The 16,021-nt window shown below is 39.7% G+C and overlaps 1 protein-coding gene across 1 annotated transcript; it reads right to left on the bottom strand.

Moving 5' to 3' along the window:
* Window positions 1-112: 112 nt before the first annotated feature.
* urm1 (ubiquitin related modifier 1) lies at window positions 113-12,221 on the bottom strand. Its single transcript, XM_080419327.1, has 5 exons — window positions 12,174-12,221; window positions 10,538-10,608; window positions 4,611-4,692; window positions 2,410-2,458; window positions 113-1,573 (listed from the first exon to the last, which is right to left on the bottom strand). The coding sequence occupies exons 1-5, from the start codon at window positions 12,206-12,208 to the stop codon at window positions 1,505-1,507; spliced, it is 306 nt and encodes a 101-aa protein (XP_080275453.1). The 5' UTR covers window positions 12,209-12,221; the 3' UTR covers window positions 113-1,504.
* Window positions 12,222-16,021: the final 3,800 nt, after the last annotated feature.

Raw genomic sequence — 16,021 nt, 5'->3', positions numbered from 1 at the left:
GGCGTTTATGTTGTTGACACAGGCCTATAGGTGAAAGGCATATATAGCCTACATTATTTCTATTTAACCATAGGCTAAATTGTAAAACAATGATTATGTAAAATTTAACCAGTCAATTTAAAATGGTTTTATTGCAACTATAGGCCTAACATATTTATTTTATAGAAAATGGAAAAATCAACACAAAACAATTGACAAAATATAAAAGAAAAGAAAAAGAGATCAAGAAAAAAACAGACAAATCATGTACATTTTGTTTTTACCATAAATATTTAGGCACATTTCTTGATACTTAATTCATGATATTTCTAGGCTACTAGACCTATTTTTGAGCAGTGAAATATCCAAAAAAGATAAACTGCAGTAACATTGTAATTAATTTAGAAATACATTCTGGTGACCTTTCAAGACTGTAAAGTTAATGTAACTGTACATTTGTAACATTAACATTTATTCTTGTGGTGGTAATTATGTGGTAAAAGATAGACATTTTAGATTTTTATTTAAATTAGACCAATTGCATTGAATAAAAAACAACAAAAAAAAATCCATTATCTGTGAGCAGCATATATATATATAAACAAAATCAACTAATTTCAGTATTATGCTTCATGAGGTAGTGTAAGGCGATACAACCCCAACATGCTCATGTTTTTACACAAAATGTAAATGGGGATTATGATAGAAATTAGGATAAGATGGTCACAAAAATAAGACTGGTCTCAGTCAGGTTCAAGAACAACCAATCTCATCTAATGTTTTGCATTCTAATGTGGAAGAGCAGGAGGTCATTTTAACCCCTGCTTTAACGGTCAAGTTGGCCATGAAGAAGATAATGCATTTTACAACAATGGTCTGGGAGTGTAATTGCATGACACACACGCACACGCACACGCACACACACACACAGGAGCTGACTGGTATGACAGCAGTCAAAGTTCTTCTAAAGCATTGTGCCATTCAATGAAAACATTTCCTCATATAAGTCAAGAAAAATGAATTTAATACGCTTCCTGCGTTTCTAGTTTCTTACTCATTCAAAGAACATCCATCACATCCGTGTAAAAAAAATTGCAAAGTTCACTGACTATGCATCCATAAAAATAAAGGAATTCTGTTTTTGTTTGTTAGAAAATCATAAGGCAGATATCTCACAAATATACAGAGCACACAGTCAAATCCTGGTAATTTTTACACTCTCAGGAGTTAAATGAACACTCAGGATTTTCATATGGGTGGCAGCAGTGGACCCAATACAACTGAAATCATATCTGAAATGAATCTGATGCAAGAAAATGAAGAAATGTTCTAGGTTGGTTGGTTCATGTGACACTGACACACTGACAGTATAGTTCCATTTGCAATCTTGTTGTTGAAACAGAGGCGGTTTCCAGTATATGTGTCATACAGTTCGAAGGTGTGTGCATTTGTGTATGTCAGACAGCTGGAAGTTGGACATGTATTATATAGCTTTTAGGGTGAGTGTGTGTGGTACTCTGTTCATCTAACCGCCATGTAGAGTAGAAATGAACACAACGTTATCCTGGTCCTGAAGCTGGTACTCCAACTCACCCTATGATCAACACACACAAATATAAGTATACAGAAATATGGCCAAAAGTCTGGCCAAAGAAAGAATTGAAAACATTAATTATAAATTGAATCCATCCATATGACTACATGTACTGTATATCAAGTCCATTGATATACAAGTTAGACCATCTTATATCTAAAAATGACCAATTAGTCTTTAATCCACAAGCTTACACATATTCACAATATTACTAATATCACTGTATCATTAAAAATCAAGTCAGAATAAATAACCTGAGGATGTGCAATATATGGGCAATTTATCAAAATGATATAGATATCATGATATGAGACTATATGTCTGGGATTTTGGAATATAATAATTTGGCATAAGTGTATTTTCCTGGTTTTAATCACATAAGCCTTATTTTATACTGTCAGAAAGGGTCTGAAAAGAAAACAAATTGCAGATCTACAAGTGTGCATATCTGCAATTTACCCCAACAGTACTGTGCACAAACCTGTCCCACTGATCACACTCACATATGTGGGCAAACACATGTGCATAACACTCAAGAGCTTGCTGTGCAGTTGCATGTTGAAGATGTAAGTATTATGTTACATGGTACCAGGCAGGCATGTCTCATTTTATAGCCAGAAATGTCTAACATTTCTGACAGATTTTACTTCTTCATATTCAGTACATAAAAACAGAACTGGAGGTTTTCTAAGCAATGTTTGTCGTGTACAGATATATTTGGGTCCATTCCTACATTCTCTGTGTGTCTGTGTGTGTGTGTGTGTGTGTGTGTGTGTTTGCATAAACCCAGCAATGCTGTCACTCTACATCGTCTGGCCATAAACATGGCTCCTCACCATAAGCTCCCAGTCGGCATCATTGATGAGCACCAGAATGCCAGGTCTCCTGTGGGGAAAAACACACTGTTACTGGTTATGCACTATTCCCAATGGTAATCATAAGCCATCTAGTATATACGCGTCGTGTGTTTGTGAACAAACGCACGTGTATTATGCATGCACATACACGTACACACACTCAGATATTATGTATATATATATGCTCAAGCAATTCAATGTAAACATTATTCATATTACAGATGTTTAAGCACTGATGGTCAGGAGAGGTGGACAGTCATACAATATGTAATAATTTTGAAGATACTACATTTGAAGGGGTTCTGAAATTCAGAAAAAACATTGAAACCACTTAAAAGAAAAAACAGGACAATTTCATTTTATTTCATAAATACATAGGGCTACATATTAATTCCATATGTATGCTTATATTAGGAGATTCTTGCAGCTGACACATTTTGACATGTCAGTTTAGTCAAGCATTGTGTCACAATCTGTCACAATCACAATCATCCTACTCTGAATAGCTTATACTTAACCCAAAATGCTATCAGACTACAACACAATAATGTTGGCCCTCAGAAAAATCAAATAGTTTTGTCTGGTGTGTGTGTGTGTGTGTGTGTGTGTGTGTGTGTGTGTGTGTGTGTGTGTGTGTGTGTGTGTGTGTGTGTGTGTATATATGTGCATGCATACTGTATGTGCGTGCATGCATGCAAGCACATCTGCAGCAAAATACCCTGAATGCTCACGAACCCTGAATGTTCGCCATATACTGCCCCAAAACACAAAACTTGAGATGCACTTTTGAATGGTACTGTATCTATATTGCACTTTGAATGCATCAGCACCTTTTCTTTTACCAATGTTGTCTGCTCTCTCTACTTTTTAATGTAAAGGCTTTGCCTCTTTTTTTAAGTGTCTATTAATTTTAAAATTAAAAAAAATAAATATGGTATTTTCTCCCCTGTATGCTTAGTGTGTATTGTGGAAGTGACAATAAACTGATTCTGATAAAATAAATAATACAGGATCCATGTTTATCCTCTTACATTTAAAGAGAACATAACGTAATTTGAAGGCAATGCATACAAGCATTCTTTCCAACCATAATGACCAAATAGTGTTTTATATTTATACCTCCCATCCCAAACATTTTCTGATTTCAGTCAGTCCCATCTGCTAACCTTATCCCATCTGAAGATAACATTACCCATCTCCACTGAACCCAATGTTGCCCTGAACAAGGGTTGAAAGTAATGGAGAAAATGAGCAGTCAGTAAATGGATCTGACTGCAATATCCCCCACATATTCTGTACTGCTGGGTGAGTACCTTTTTTTTTTTTTTTAATGACTGAAGGAAAACAACAAGGATATACAGACACCCTACTTAATGAGTGGGGCAAAACAAAAACATGAAATCAAGAAAAAGCTCAAATGAAAAACAATAACTGGCAGTGTATCTGCGGTGTCCTGAATGTTCTGTATGGTATGGGGGCAGGTGCTCAAATTAGCTATAGCAATCTGTGACGTCAATATGAAAGGTCATTATGAGAAAGAGCTACAGCATTGCACACACAAAAACTACACACTGCGAACAAATTAATTGAGAAAAGAGCACACACACTCTTGCTCTCGTAAACATTTTTAATAGAAAATAAAAATCGTTCAGTGTTTTTTCCCCTTGTTTTTCTTAAGACCAAGGGGAATGCACCAAATTCACAGACCTAATGTAGAAGGTTTAAAGGTACCCCAGCCATTCTCTATTCATTGGTTAGGTGGTGCTATAAATAGCCTTCTATAAAAAGGTAGCCGTAAAAGTCAGCCAGTCTTATAAGGCTACACACACACACACACAAGTGAAAGCTATAACGCAGCATTGTTTTAAGACCAATGCACTTAGGTGTGTTCACACAAGGTGCAGACAACAGAAAAAGAACTGTAACTCAATATACATAATACTACAGTTTGATTTTCAAACATGTATAGATTCTGACATATAATGCAGATAAAAAAATTAAAAAAAACATGTTGGTCCAATATCATCGCAACATCCAATTTATGAAATAAAAAATGTGTGCGAATATAAAGCATGCATGCATTTTTGTATGAGAGAGAGAGCGAGTGTCTGTGTGTGTGTGTGTGTGTGTGTGTGTGTGTGTGTGTGTGTGTGTGTGTGTGTGTGTGTGTGTGAGTTTACACAGTGTCTCCTTGGACAAAGAGCTCAGGACGTTCTTTCAGCAGGTTCCGTCGAATCCAAAGTAGCAGCTGCTTCATGTCCCCTAACACACACACACACACACACACACACACACACACACACACACACACACACAGAGGGAGGCAGACAACAGGGGTTAAAGGTTAGGGGTTAAGGGTCAAGGTGCGTGGTTCCAGCCCTCCGGTCGATGTGACGCGACAGAGGCACTAGGCGGGACATGGTTGATTATGTAGGTGTTTGTGTATATGTTGGGGGTAGGGAGAGGACATTGGGGGGGGGCTGACCGATGTCCCGTGGTATCGAACAACCAGGAGCGATATTATTCACCTTGGTTAAAAAACGCACATATACGTATATATATATAGTATATACACGCACACACAGAAATTCACTCTGCAGATTCTTACTCAAATTATTGAGTCATCCTAAGCTTGATATGGAGTACAAAACATGGGGAAAATGCTGAAAAGGGAAATCATACAATTAAATATATTGTATATTGCTCTTCCATCCCCATCTCAGTGGTAATAATGTAAAATATATTACCAGTAAAGCCAGACAACAAGAAAATGTAATTTCCAAGTGGTACTCGTCTTTGTTTCGGTGGGCTACTTCTAATCGCAGAACGCTTTTCGCCTGAGCTTGAATATCAACGATGCTTGAATTGTATATGAGTCTGACCCCTTGAACAATCAGATTGACCTTGTCTCAACAATAGATTGAGTCTCACTCAGACCTACAGACAATCACAAAGCCAAATACAAAGAGCGGTATTAGGATAAATCCCCAGTAAACATTTAACTATGAATATATAATAGTTATGTTTATCTGAGAGGTTAAACATTCAAGGTTGTGTGAGTGCTTGTGTGCGTGTGTGCGTGTGTGTGTGTGTGTGTGTGTGTGTGTGTTCGTACATGTGTATCCTGTACGTGTTACGTTTCCTTATGAAAACTATGGAAGTGGGAGAGTGGCATAAGTACTTGCACAAACACAATAATGTATATACATACATACAGTAGACAAAATAAAACCCTGCTGGTGTGTTCAAAACAGTATACAAGCATCACCTCTAAATTGAATACATTCATGTATCCTACAGTGTATCATTGCTGTTGGGCGGAAGCTTTGTACACTATGTAAGTATGTGTATGTTTCTAAAACCTCTATTTATTCAGGAAATAACAAATAACATGTGTTCTGTTCCTAAAGTCTGTGTGTTGGCAATACACACTACAACACAGCAAAAATCTTGAGAGGTTAATTTAACTCAGAGTGTAGAAATTGACCAAAGTTCAGAAGAATGCAGAAAATGTAGTGTAAGTGTTTGTACTGAGCTTAAGTTAATTGGGTAGAGTGAAGGAATTACAGTGTGAAGAGAACAAGTATGACTTACGCTAAATGAAAGTAACTCTGTGGGATGATAAAATAAATAATTCACACAAAAAAAGGACGACCCACTACTAGAACACTGGCTTTTATTTATCCATTTTATCATTGGTTTGTGAGCCATTATCTACATGATTCTCCAAATAAAGGGGAAGAGGATCATAATATGTGTTGGCCAGTTAGCTATGGCTGTCATTAGTGAAACTTGCACACTATCAGCGGAATATTGCTGACACAGCCACATCAGGAATGGTTTGGGCTCACAGTACTTAGGAATGTCAGCGCTGATGGGAGATTTCATTACAGGCTGCATGTACTGTAACTCTTGAGAAAACGGCATGCAGACTTTCTTGTCCGAGTGCTCTAGTTTACTGGTTCTCAATGTGGGGTCCGGGGACCCCCAGGGGTCCTCGAGGAGTTAACTCCAGAGAGTGTACAAATGGAACCAAACGGACCCGTGGCTCTCAAAGTTAAATGAACACAGAGGATTTTACAGTGTAGATTCTTGGGGTCGGTTAAAGATTGTATCAAAGAGGGCCGTGGCCGAATGCCTATCGAACTGGGGATCCTTGAAAAGTCAAATGGTTGAGAATCACTCCTCTAGTAGTTTCCCACCATCAAACTATCTCCGGTGTTTCACACATTTTATTCTGTGAAACATCCTCCTTTCCCAAGGGTTTTCAAAGCTTCTCAAAGATTATGTGCCTTCCTGGTCAGAGAAGCTTTGAAACCGAGGACAACTGAATGTGTAGATGCTGTCCGGTGCGTAAGATGCTGCAATCCCATCTATAAACATGTCTGTGTGTGCATGTGCATGTGTATGTGTGTGTGCGTGCGTAAATGCACATGTGTTTTCATAGAGTTCAGCTTAATTGGAGTGCTGTCTTGGGACGTTAAGCAATATAATGATAGGTTCAGCTGTACTCGGTTCCAAGCCCTCTTATAAAACAAGATGAGAATGCCCCCCACTTCCTCTAACACACACACACACACACACACACACACACACAATATTGACCTGCACCTCACCAGGGCTAAAAACAGACCCAATCACTACAGCAGTCATAACTCCTTTGTAGAAAGTGCTTTCTTTTCTGTCCCTGACTTCTTTCGATACTGGTATTTTTCTCCGCCATTTTCTCTCTTACTTTCTTTCTCCCTTTCATAAAAGCTGCTATATTCTCCTCAATCTCTCTCTCCATCTCCTCCTCTCCCAGTCTTTCCTTCTTTTCAGTCTTCATCATCATCATAATTTTCCATCAAGGGAAGATAAGAAGATACGATATAGCGCCACCATCAGGCCGATAGCTCCACAGTCCACACTCACAGGGGTGAAAACATAATCTCCCTGGTCGTCGGGATGGCTAGAAAGGACACGAGAGAGAGAGAGAGAGAAGGGGCTTTCGAAGGATGAATGAAGATATGAGAAAAGGTGGAGAGATCAGCTCGGAGAGACACAGGGACATAGGCAGTTCAGGTGAGGATGGAAAAAAACAAGCACATTTAAACAACACAGCACAGGGCAATGTGTCAGACATTGTTGGTGCATCTTGCGATAGCCATGTTGAGTCATGGGAGGGAGGGATTGATAAAGGCGGGAGAATTCAGACGCCAATTTCCCTTCTGTGTGTGTGAGTGGGGGTGTGCTATCCATCTTTTCCCTGATGTGAGGAGCAGAAAGTATGCGAGTCTTAGACCAGGGGGGTATGTGTGTGCAGACTGTGCACGCGTGATTTGGGGGTGGGGTCTTTCAGTCGAGGGTCATCAATCACCTACTGAGGTCAAAGAGAAATACGTAGGATTCAGAACCAATTATATCTGCCTGGCCTGTACCCCACAACCCCCAACCGCCAACCCACCCCAACTCCCCATCTCTCTGTAAGCCCCTAAAGCGGCGTGACCGCGGCAGACAAAGTGTAATGTACTTTAAAGCTCCAATCTGGAACTTTTTTTATAATACAATATGACTAACCAACAACAATGGTGGTTGGAGGTGGCTTTTCTATTGATAAATATATGATCCTGTGGTCCAGCAGGAACACTACTGGTTGACTAGAGGTATTGCTGGAAGCTCAAAGCATAATATGTCCCATGCTCAAGCGAGCATTCCATCTTAGCTCAGCAGTAGAGATTAGGAAAAAAACCTTGTGCGGGAAACCTGGGTTTGAGTTCCGGGTAGGACAAAGGTATTACAGGTTGGAGCTTTTAACTCAACCGCAGCTAACACAGAATGGCATGGGGGGACTCTCATAATCAGCAAACCTGACAGACACCTTAAATAGAAAGTCAAAATCAAGGGATTCCACATGATATGAGGCTAAAAGGCAAATAATTACATTCTCTCTCTGTCCCTTTTTCTCAATCTCACACACATCAAGGGATTCCACATGATATGAGGCTAAAAGGCAAATAATTACATTCTCTCTCTGTCCCTTTTTCTCAATCTCACACACTGACTGACACTCCCCCCCCCCCCCCCCCCCCCCACACACACACACACACACACACACACACACACACACACACACACACACACACACACACACACACACACACACACACACACACACACACACACACACACACACACACAGGTCGTCTGGTGCACCAAGGTCATTCTTGGCTGACATTCTCTGCTCTGGTCAACTATTGTCTTTTGGTTGTCGTGGTAACATCAGTGTCACAAATGCACACCCTTTATTTGATAAAATACCATAGGCCATATTTATCTCTCACACACACAAAATGGACCAAAGTGTGGGTTGCAGGCCTTGCCATTAATGCTGTAGAGCAGTGTATATCAACCTTTTTTGTGCCAAGGCACACCTGGCATAGCCAAAAGATCCCAGGGCACACCTAGATATACGGTATATATATATATATAATTATATATATACATATACGGTATATATATATACACACACACTAGGGGTGTGCCGATAATTTCACGAAACGATAATTTTCAGCTTCCACTAGCCGTTTTGAATCCAAATAGGGCAATAGTGTGACACCTGACCCGAAAAAAAACAGCATGTTGTCACCGTTTTCACCTCGGGGCTGTTTGCATGCCTGATTATTATTATTGTAAAAAAAAAAAAAAAAAAAAAAAAAAAAGTTTTTTTTTTTTTTTTTCAAAATGATATTTTTTCAAACCTTCTTCAAACGGCGCGGCACACCTCAGCAATAGCCCCGGCCCAAAATTGGGACGTTTGCCAGGGTTGATATACAATGCTGTAGAGAGCCTACAAAGCTCTGCGTAAAGCTATATTCATACAAGATTTGTGTGGGGCTGAGGCATTTTAAAAACCCTTCCTTTGCTTTTGCAAAATCAGCAGGAAAAAAAGAAAGAATACATTTTCATATATATATATATATATATATATATATATATATATATATATATATATATATATATATTTGAATTATTTATATATATAATATTTTTTTTCAAATAAAGCCGCAGACAGAAAACACACTCAAAGTGAAAATTAGAAAATAATTCTACACAAAAACGACTTTGAGCTCTGTCACCCGTGCACCCCAGAAACAACATAAAGTTCCCCTTTACCCTCTGAACTACCTCCGTGTGTGTGTGTGTGTGTGTGTGTGTGTGTGTGTGTGTGTGTGTGTGTGTGTGTGTGTGTGTGTGTGTGTGTGTGTGTGTGTGTGTGTGTGTGTGTGTGTGTGTGTGTGTGTGTGTGTGTGTGTGTGTGTGTGAGAGAGAGGGGATAAAAAGCCCATCGGCATTATCAGTAGGCAGCATTTACAAGTGAAAGAGCTGGCAGAAAGGATCAGTTAGGGAGAGAAAGGACAGACCCAGGCAGCCTCACAGATGTTAGAGGAGGGGAGGGGATGGGAGGAGGAAAGGGTAAAGGGGAAATGGAGGGAAAGAAGTTAGGGAACCAGGGGCCTGAGTTATACTTTGTCGTAAGACGGTGTCTCGTGCCGAATATAGCAAATCTACAAGCTCACATTGTGGCACGTGCAACGCACTGCGAGCATGTAGATCTGCTATTTTTTGGAGAATAAATTAAGAATGAGAAAGAGGGAGGACAAGTGAGAGACAAACCATATCCACTTGAACCCTAGCATCCCTATTCTGGCGGGAACATTCACACAATATATCAGATCTACAAGCTGTGAGCTTGTAGATCGGCTAGTTTCGGCAAAGACATTTGGGGTAGAGGGAACAAAAGAGCGGGCCTAGTATAGCCAACTCAGGTCAAAGTTACTAAGTATAAGGGGTTTAAGTGGATATAAAGAAGATAAGCAAATACAGGACAGACATGGTATATGGTATTTGTAACCAGGTGACGACACAGTGGGCTGCATGATGGCTTATGCAAAAGCCTCTTTCTTTGTTTCCTCTCTCCTTGCCTCGTTTCCTCCATGCATCCTTGGAAAGGAATTAAAGGATGCAAGTGAGAGAAACCAGAATTTAATTTAGAGGATGGACTTGGGATGGGATGCAGCAAGTGACTCCTACACGAAGGGAGAAACGGGTGACAGGTGATACTTACAGGGCTCTGATTGGCTTGGAAGAGTCACACGATGTTCTTTCACACCATCAAAGAGTAGTTCAGCTCCACCTCTAATCAATAACAAAACAAAAACACACATTGAGGTAACATGGCTTATATTTGGTTTCATAATATTTCAAAAGCGTCCTATAATGTAATTTTAAACTTCCCGGCACAACTGATGACACCATTTTGAAATTAAAGACACACATACAGTACATAATGGTACAGTAGGCTGGGGTGTAACGTGCACCCCAGCCTAGGCCTGTCACAATTATTACATAATCGACTAATCGCCTAATCGTCATAATCGTTTCCATGTTGAAAATTTTTCATATATTTGCAAAAAAATTCAAAAGAAGTGCAAATAACAGATCTACAAGCTCACAACGCGTCAGCTTGTAGATCGGCTATTTCCACTATCAATGATAAATAATCAATAATCAAAATGTACTTGATTCAAATTGCGAAAGTATTGGCATCAAAATGTACTTTAAGTACCAAAAGTAAAAGTACTCATTATGCAGAATGTCCCGTTTCACAACGTATCATATGTATAAAATGTATTAAAATCTATTGAAAATAGCAGATCTACAAGCTCAGAGTGCGCGTTTTGAGCTTGTAGATCGGCTATTTTCAAATAGCCAAAGTTTAAATAGGGCTTTAATGGTTAATGTATGTTTTGTAATAATTATTCAAATCTACAAAGTAACAAGTAACTAAAGTTTTCAAATAATTGTTGTGGAAAGTACAATATTTGCCAAGTAAATAAATGCGCATAGCAGCACATTCATTACTTTTCTGTGGAAAAAACACTGGGTAGCTCTCAAATCTATTGTGACCACTATAATTGCTCTCCAATAACTATCCCTGGCTGTCAGTGTCATTACAGCCACACAGTTGCTGGGTTACACACAATGGTCATTTAGATTGACCTGATCTGTAGAGGGCGCAGTGGAGCAAATAAAATAATTTCCGTCTCGCGGACATAATTCGATTTTCTGCCCCAAAAGTGTATTATACAGTGAAGGTGGGGTCCTGAGAAGCTTCCCACCCTGGAGAATAGACTTTCAACAACACTAAACTGCCTTTGTTTCGGTGAGTAGCTAAATAGTTTTGTTTATTTTTATTAAAGCCGGAGACCTCGCACGGCAGTGGAATATTCGCTCTATGAGAATAGTAGCGCGCCTGGCAGAGTGTTAGAGAGAACTCACTAACGCTCTGGACCAGAGCTACACACAGTTTGATTGATTGATTGATGTAGTTTATTTAGAAAGACATGAGAATAGTACATGACAGTACATAACAGTACATGGAAGTACAAATTCACAATACAAGGTCTACTAAACTGGAAACCCTCATTAAGCATTACGCTTGTTTAAGATGAGGACCCCATGCACACAAATCATGATGAAATATAAGAGGCAGTGATGAGGATGATGCCAAAACTAACTTCACTGAGCTAGCATCTAGCATTGGAGCACATGTGAGTTAGTACGTCGTAGGGTACAGAGGTTATGAAACATAAGATACATTGCTAAGAATGTTAAGCAACGTGTCGCTGTTATGTAACTCCAGACGACACATACAGTCGGCGAGTATTAATGAACACATTCGCTCTTAAAACTAGACCTACCCAAACTCCAAGTGAAGAGCTACGGGCGCCGCCATGTTTTTGTAAACACAGGAAGTATAAGACGCGCGTCAACGGAAGTGACGCGTGCGAGATTCTTTATTTTTCTACACGCACGCACGCACACACACACACACACACACACACACACACGCACGCACGCACGCACACACACACGCACACACGCCCACACACACTTAAGCTGAAGGGAAGTCAAACGAATGAGCTAAACGGTTAAATTGAATGTAATATAAAAAATAAAAAAAATAAAATTTTAAAAAATTATAAAAAGTGAAATGAAAAGAAAACAAATATATAATAATAATAATAATAATAATAATAATATGTTTTTCCATATATACGTATGTGGATATATAAATATGGATCTCCCTGGGTCTGATATATATATATATATATATATATATATATATATATATATATATATATATATACATATATATATTGTATATATATATACAATATATGTATATATATATAATATATATATTATGTGTGTGTGTGTGTGTGTGTGTGTGTGTGTGTGTGTGTGTGTGCGCGCGCGCGCGCTCGCGTGTGTGACACACGAGGTGTGTGTGTGTGTGTGTGCGCGTGCACGTGCACGTGTGCGCGTGTGCGTGTGCGTGTGCGTGTGCGTGTGCGTGTGCGTGTGTGTGTGTGTGGTGGAAGTTCCACTTCAAGGTGGGGTGGGGGGGCTTCACGGGGTGGAGGTTTGAATTGCAAATCTGTTGCCTTCTGTTGGTCCAAGCCTTCGTGGGCCTTTTCCTGTCTTCATTCATGTGTTAATGAGGAGTCAGTCCATGGGGCAGATAGATAGACTAGGCTGGGCCTCACCCCACTCCCTGGAGGAGTGGGTGAGGTGGTCAGTGGGGGACTCAGAAAGCGAGGGAACACATTTTGAAGGATTAATGTAGAAATGATTTGGAAAGAGTGGAACAGACATATGCTGCATGCATTATAGTTGTTCACAATATCAGAAAACAAATGGCTTAAAATCTCTACTTTTTGTTGAAAATTTAAGTCACAGAAATGTGGTGGTGGCCTCGTGATTGAACATTTGTATTACGTCAGTGGTTCTCAAAAGTGGGGTCCGGGGACACCCAGGGGTCCTTGAGGGTGTTGAGGGTCCCCAGCAAAATGATTTATGGTTACGAACCAAATGGACCCTTACAGATCTGTAACTCTGAGAGTGTACAAATATGGAACCAAATGGACCATAACCAGAGTTATGATGGTCTGTGGCCCAATGCATTTCAAACTGGGGATCCTTGACATTAAAAAGAAACACTAACTTAAGTCATGGGATGAGAGCAAATAGACGTGTGGTTGGTTATGATATGAAAGAACCCCCATAGATGGAGATGTCCCAAGAAAGATATCACAACCATCAATGTCTGTCATACTTTGTCACACAGGAGTAGTTTCGGTCGCCGAATTGAACAGATATTCAAGTTAAAAATGTCAGTGACACATTGTAATGTCATGAGTTTAACTAAGGATGTAGCTGCTAGCAATGGCTGCTATGGATACATTTACACACAAATATTCTGTTTCTTTGGGTTGGTTGAGATAGTGAGGTGTAAATAAATCTAAATATCTTTCCCATTCAAACTGCTCAGAGCTGAGAGCTGCTCATAGTAGTTAATGAGATTACTCAGTGATTAAGGTGATGTGCTGTGTATAAATTACTTTCAGAGGACACACAAGACAGGATCCTGAAGGTTAAGGGATGTAAACTCTTTATGTACTCATGAAGCCAATGAAAACCTGAAACAGCTTAGTCCATATAAATAGACACCAGTTAATTATTGTGAACTTGACTTAACGAGGATGTTATTTGCTAATGATCCAAAGCATTTTTAGCAATATTGAAAAAACTATGTGCTTCAACCCATTACTATTTTTAATTAGGATAATGTGTTCAGTTATGTAAAATATTAAATCATTGTAATGCATAGACATTTTAATGTATCTGAGAGGTTGAGACAATATAATCCCCCCCTCCCACACACACACACACACACACACACACACACACACACACACACACACACACACACACACACACACACACACACACTCACCATCTCTGCTATTGTCATCCATGAGTACAATTGTGTATTCATAAAGCCCTCCAAAAGAGCCATGGGATCTCACATTACTTTCTCTAGTGCAGTGGTTCTTCAACTTTTTAATTCAAAGGGCCCCCATAACTCTGAGAGTCTAAATGGAACCAAATGGACTCTACAGGGTCCATTTGGCTCTACAGGGTCCATTTGGTTCCATTTGTACACTCTCACAGACCTAAGAGGGTCCTTTTGGGAATCCCCTAAAGGGTCCCTGGACCCCACTTTGAGAACCACTGCTCTAATGATATCCACACTTATGTCTTTCCTTATTTTTCCTCTCCCGTACCATTTTCCATCCTCCTTCTCTTTCTCTCATGTTTACCAGATTAGTCTCTTTCCCCTTTTCTTCATGCATTCACTTTACGATTTCTGGAAAGTTTAGCCTTTCACTTTCCACATCAGGTATTATCTTCACCACTGGTCTAGAGATTCATGTAGACTAAATTGCTCCCTAGTCCTCATAACAAAGGGAAGTTGCAATACATTATTATTTGAGTAGCCTACAGACACATAAGGATGAACGCCACTAAACATTTGGTAACTTAAATTCAAGTAGACTGGGATTAATCCCTTCCCATTTATGTTACCAGATCAATCGTAATAAAGTAATGGTCATGGGCTGTAATTTTGTTTGTGTTGCAATGCGACCTGGCTCTTCGCTCACTGCTCCCCCCTGCTGGCACGTTTTTGAAACTGACCGAACAAACTTCAGTCAGGGACGAATTATATCAGCTTGTTATCCATGGATGGAAGTTATTATCTCACTCCAGCTGCCAGCATTTGTTTAAACTGACTAATGTTTTTAGCAAATCTCAAAATGATAAAATATCTCAATCCCTTTATTGTGTTTGACAATAGATAGGCTACACAGAACTACTGTACAAAGACTGCACAGAGACTATGTTTTTGTTTTAATGACAAGGCAACGGTTATTATCCAAGCATGTAGGTCTGTAACAGGTTAACCCAGAGGAACGTGCCGTGGCTTACAAGAATTGGCCACACAGATCCTGAAGCACAGCCATTACTTCCTTGGCCACAGTGTGAAAGCTGTCATAATGAGTTCTTTTTTTCGTGACAATGATAGTGTGGTTAGACTCGAACAAATCAGGCCAAAACACGCCTTCACTTTGTGGTAAAGATTAAGCTCTCAGAGTGACAGTTGCTGTAAGGCACACGTTGAGATTTGGCATAGGAATTTGGAAAAGTAACCCCAACCCACAGCAGGGACGGTCGGTCCGCTGTGATTGGTTAGTAGTCAGGAAACCACTGGTTTTAGCTTTACACAAACCCGTTTAATTTAACTAGAATTAACCTTGGCCTTAACCATTGATGTAACCAAGATAGCTGTCTCTAATGACCCCTCACTGTGGTAAATCAATGGCGCAAATTATTCTCTTAACAGCTAGGCTACCCCCAAACTGTTGTACTGCACATTTATAGCGTTGTCTCCCCGGACAACCAACTTGCCAATCACAGCGAGGTGGTCTTTCCGGGCAATGGGACTTAAGGTCTAACTAGATTGGGCTAAATTCACTTTGTAGGTTGCGGATCCGGTCTGGATATAGAGCGGATACGGAAACAAAGCATGCATGTATGTGTGCGTGGAAATCACCGGATACAGAAGGCGGGCTTCTGCATCACACCAGGACCAAACGTGCTTAATTCGGTATGAAAAACTAGGCTTTCCTAAGGTAGCCGAAAG

Source organism: Gymnoscopelus braueri, assembly GCF_963280865.1.
Source record: "Gymnoscopelus braueri genome assembly, chromosome: 22".
Lineage (NCBI taxonomy): Eukaryota > Metazoa > Chordata > Actinopteri > Myctophiformes > Myctophidae > Gymnoscopelus > Gymnoscopelus braueri.
The sequence above is the reverse complement of the archived record's forward strand: the minus strand, read 5'-3'. Positions and strand labels throughout refer to the sequence as shown.

Excerpts from the sequence above, each read along its gene's own strand:
- urm1 (XM_080419327.1), bottom strand. The coding sequence starts at position 12,208 with ATGGCGGCGCCCGTAGCTCTTCACTTGGAGTTTGG. Across the intron at positions 4,693-10,537 it reads TCCAAGCCAATCAGAGCCCT|GGGACATGAAGCAGCTGCTA; the intron begins GTAAGTATCACC and ends TGTGTGTGTTAG. Across the intron at positions 1,574-2,409 it reads ATGCCGACTGGGAGCTTATG|GGTGAGTTGGAGTACCAGCT; the intron begins GTGAGGAGCCAT and ends TGTTGATCATAG.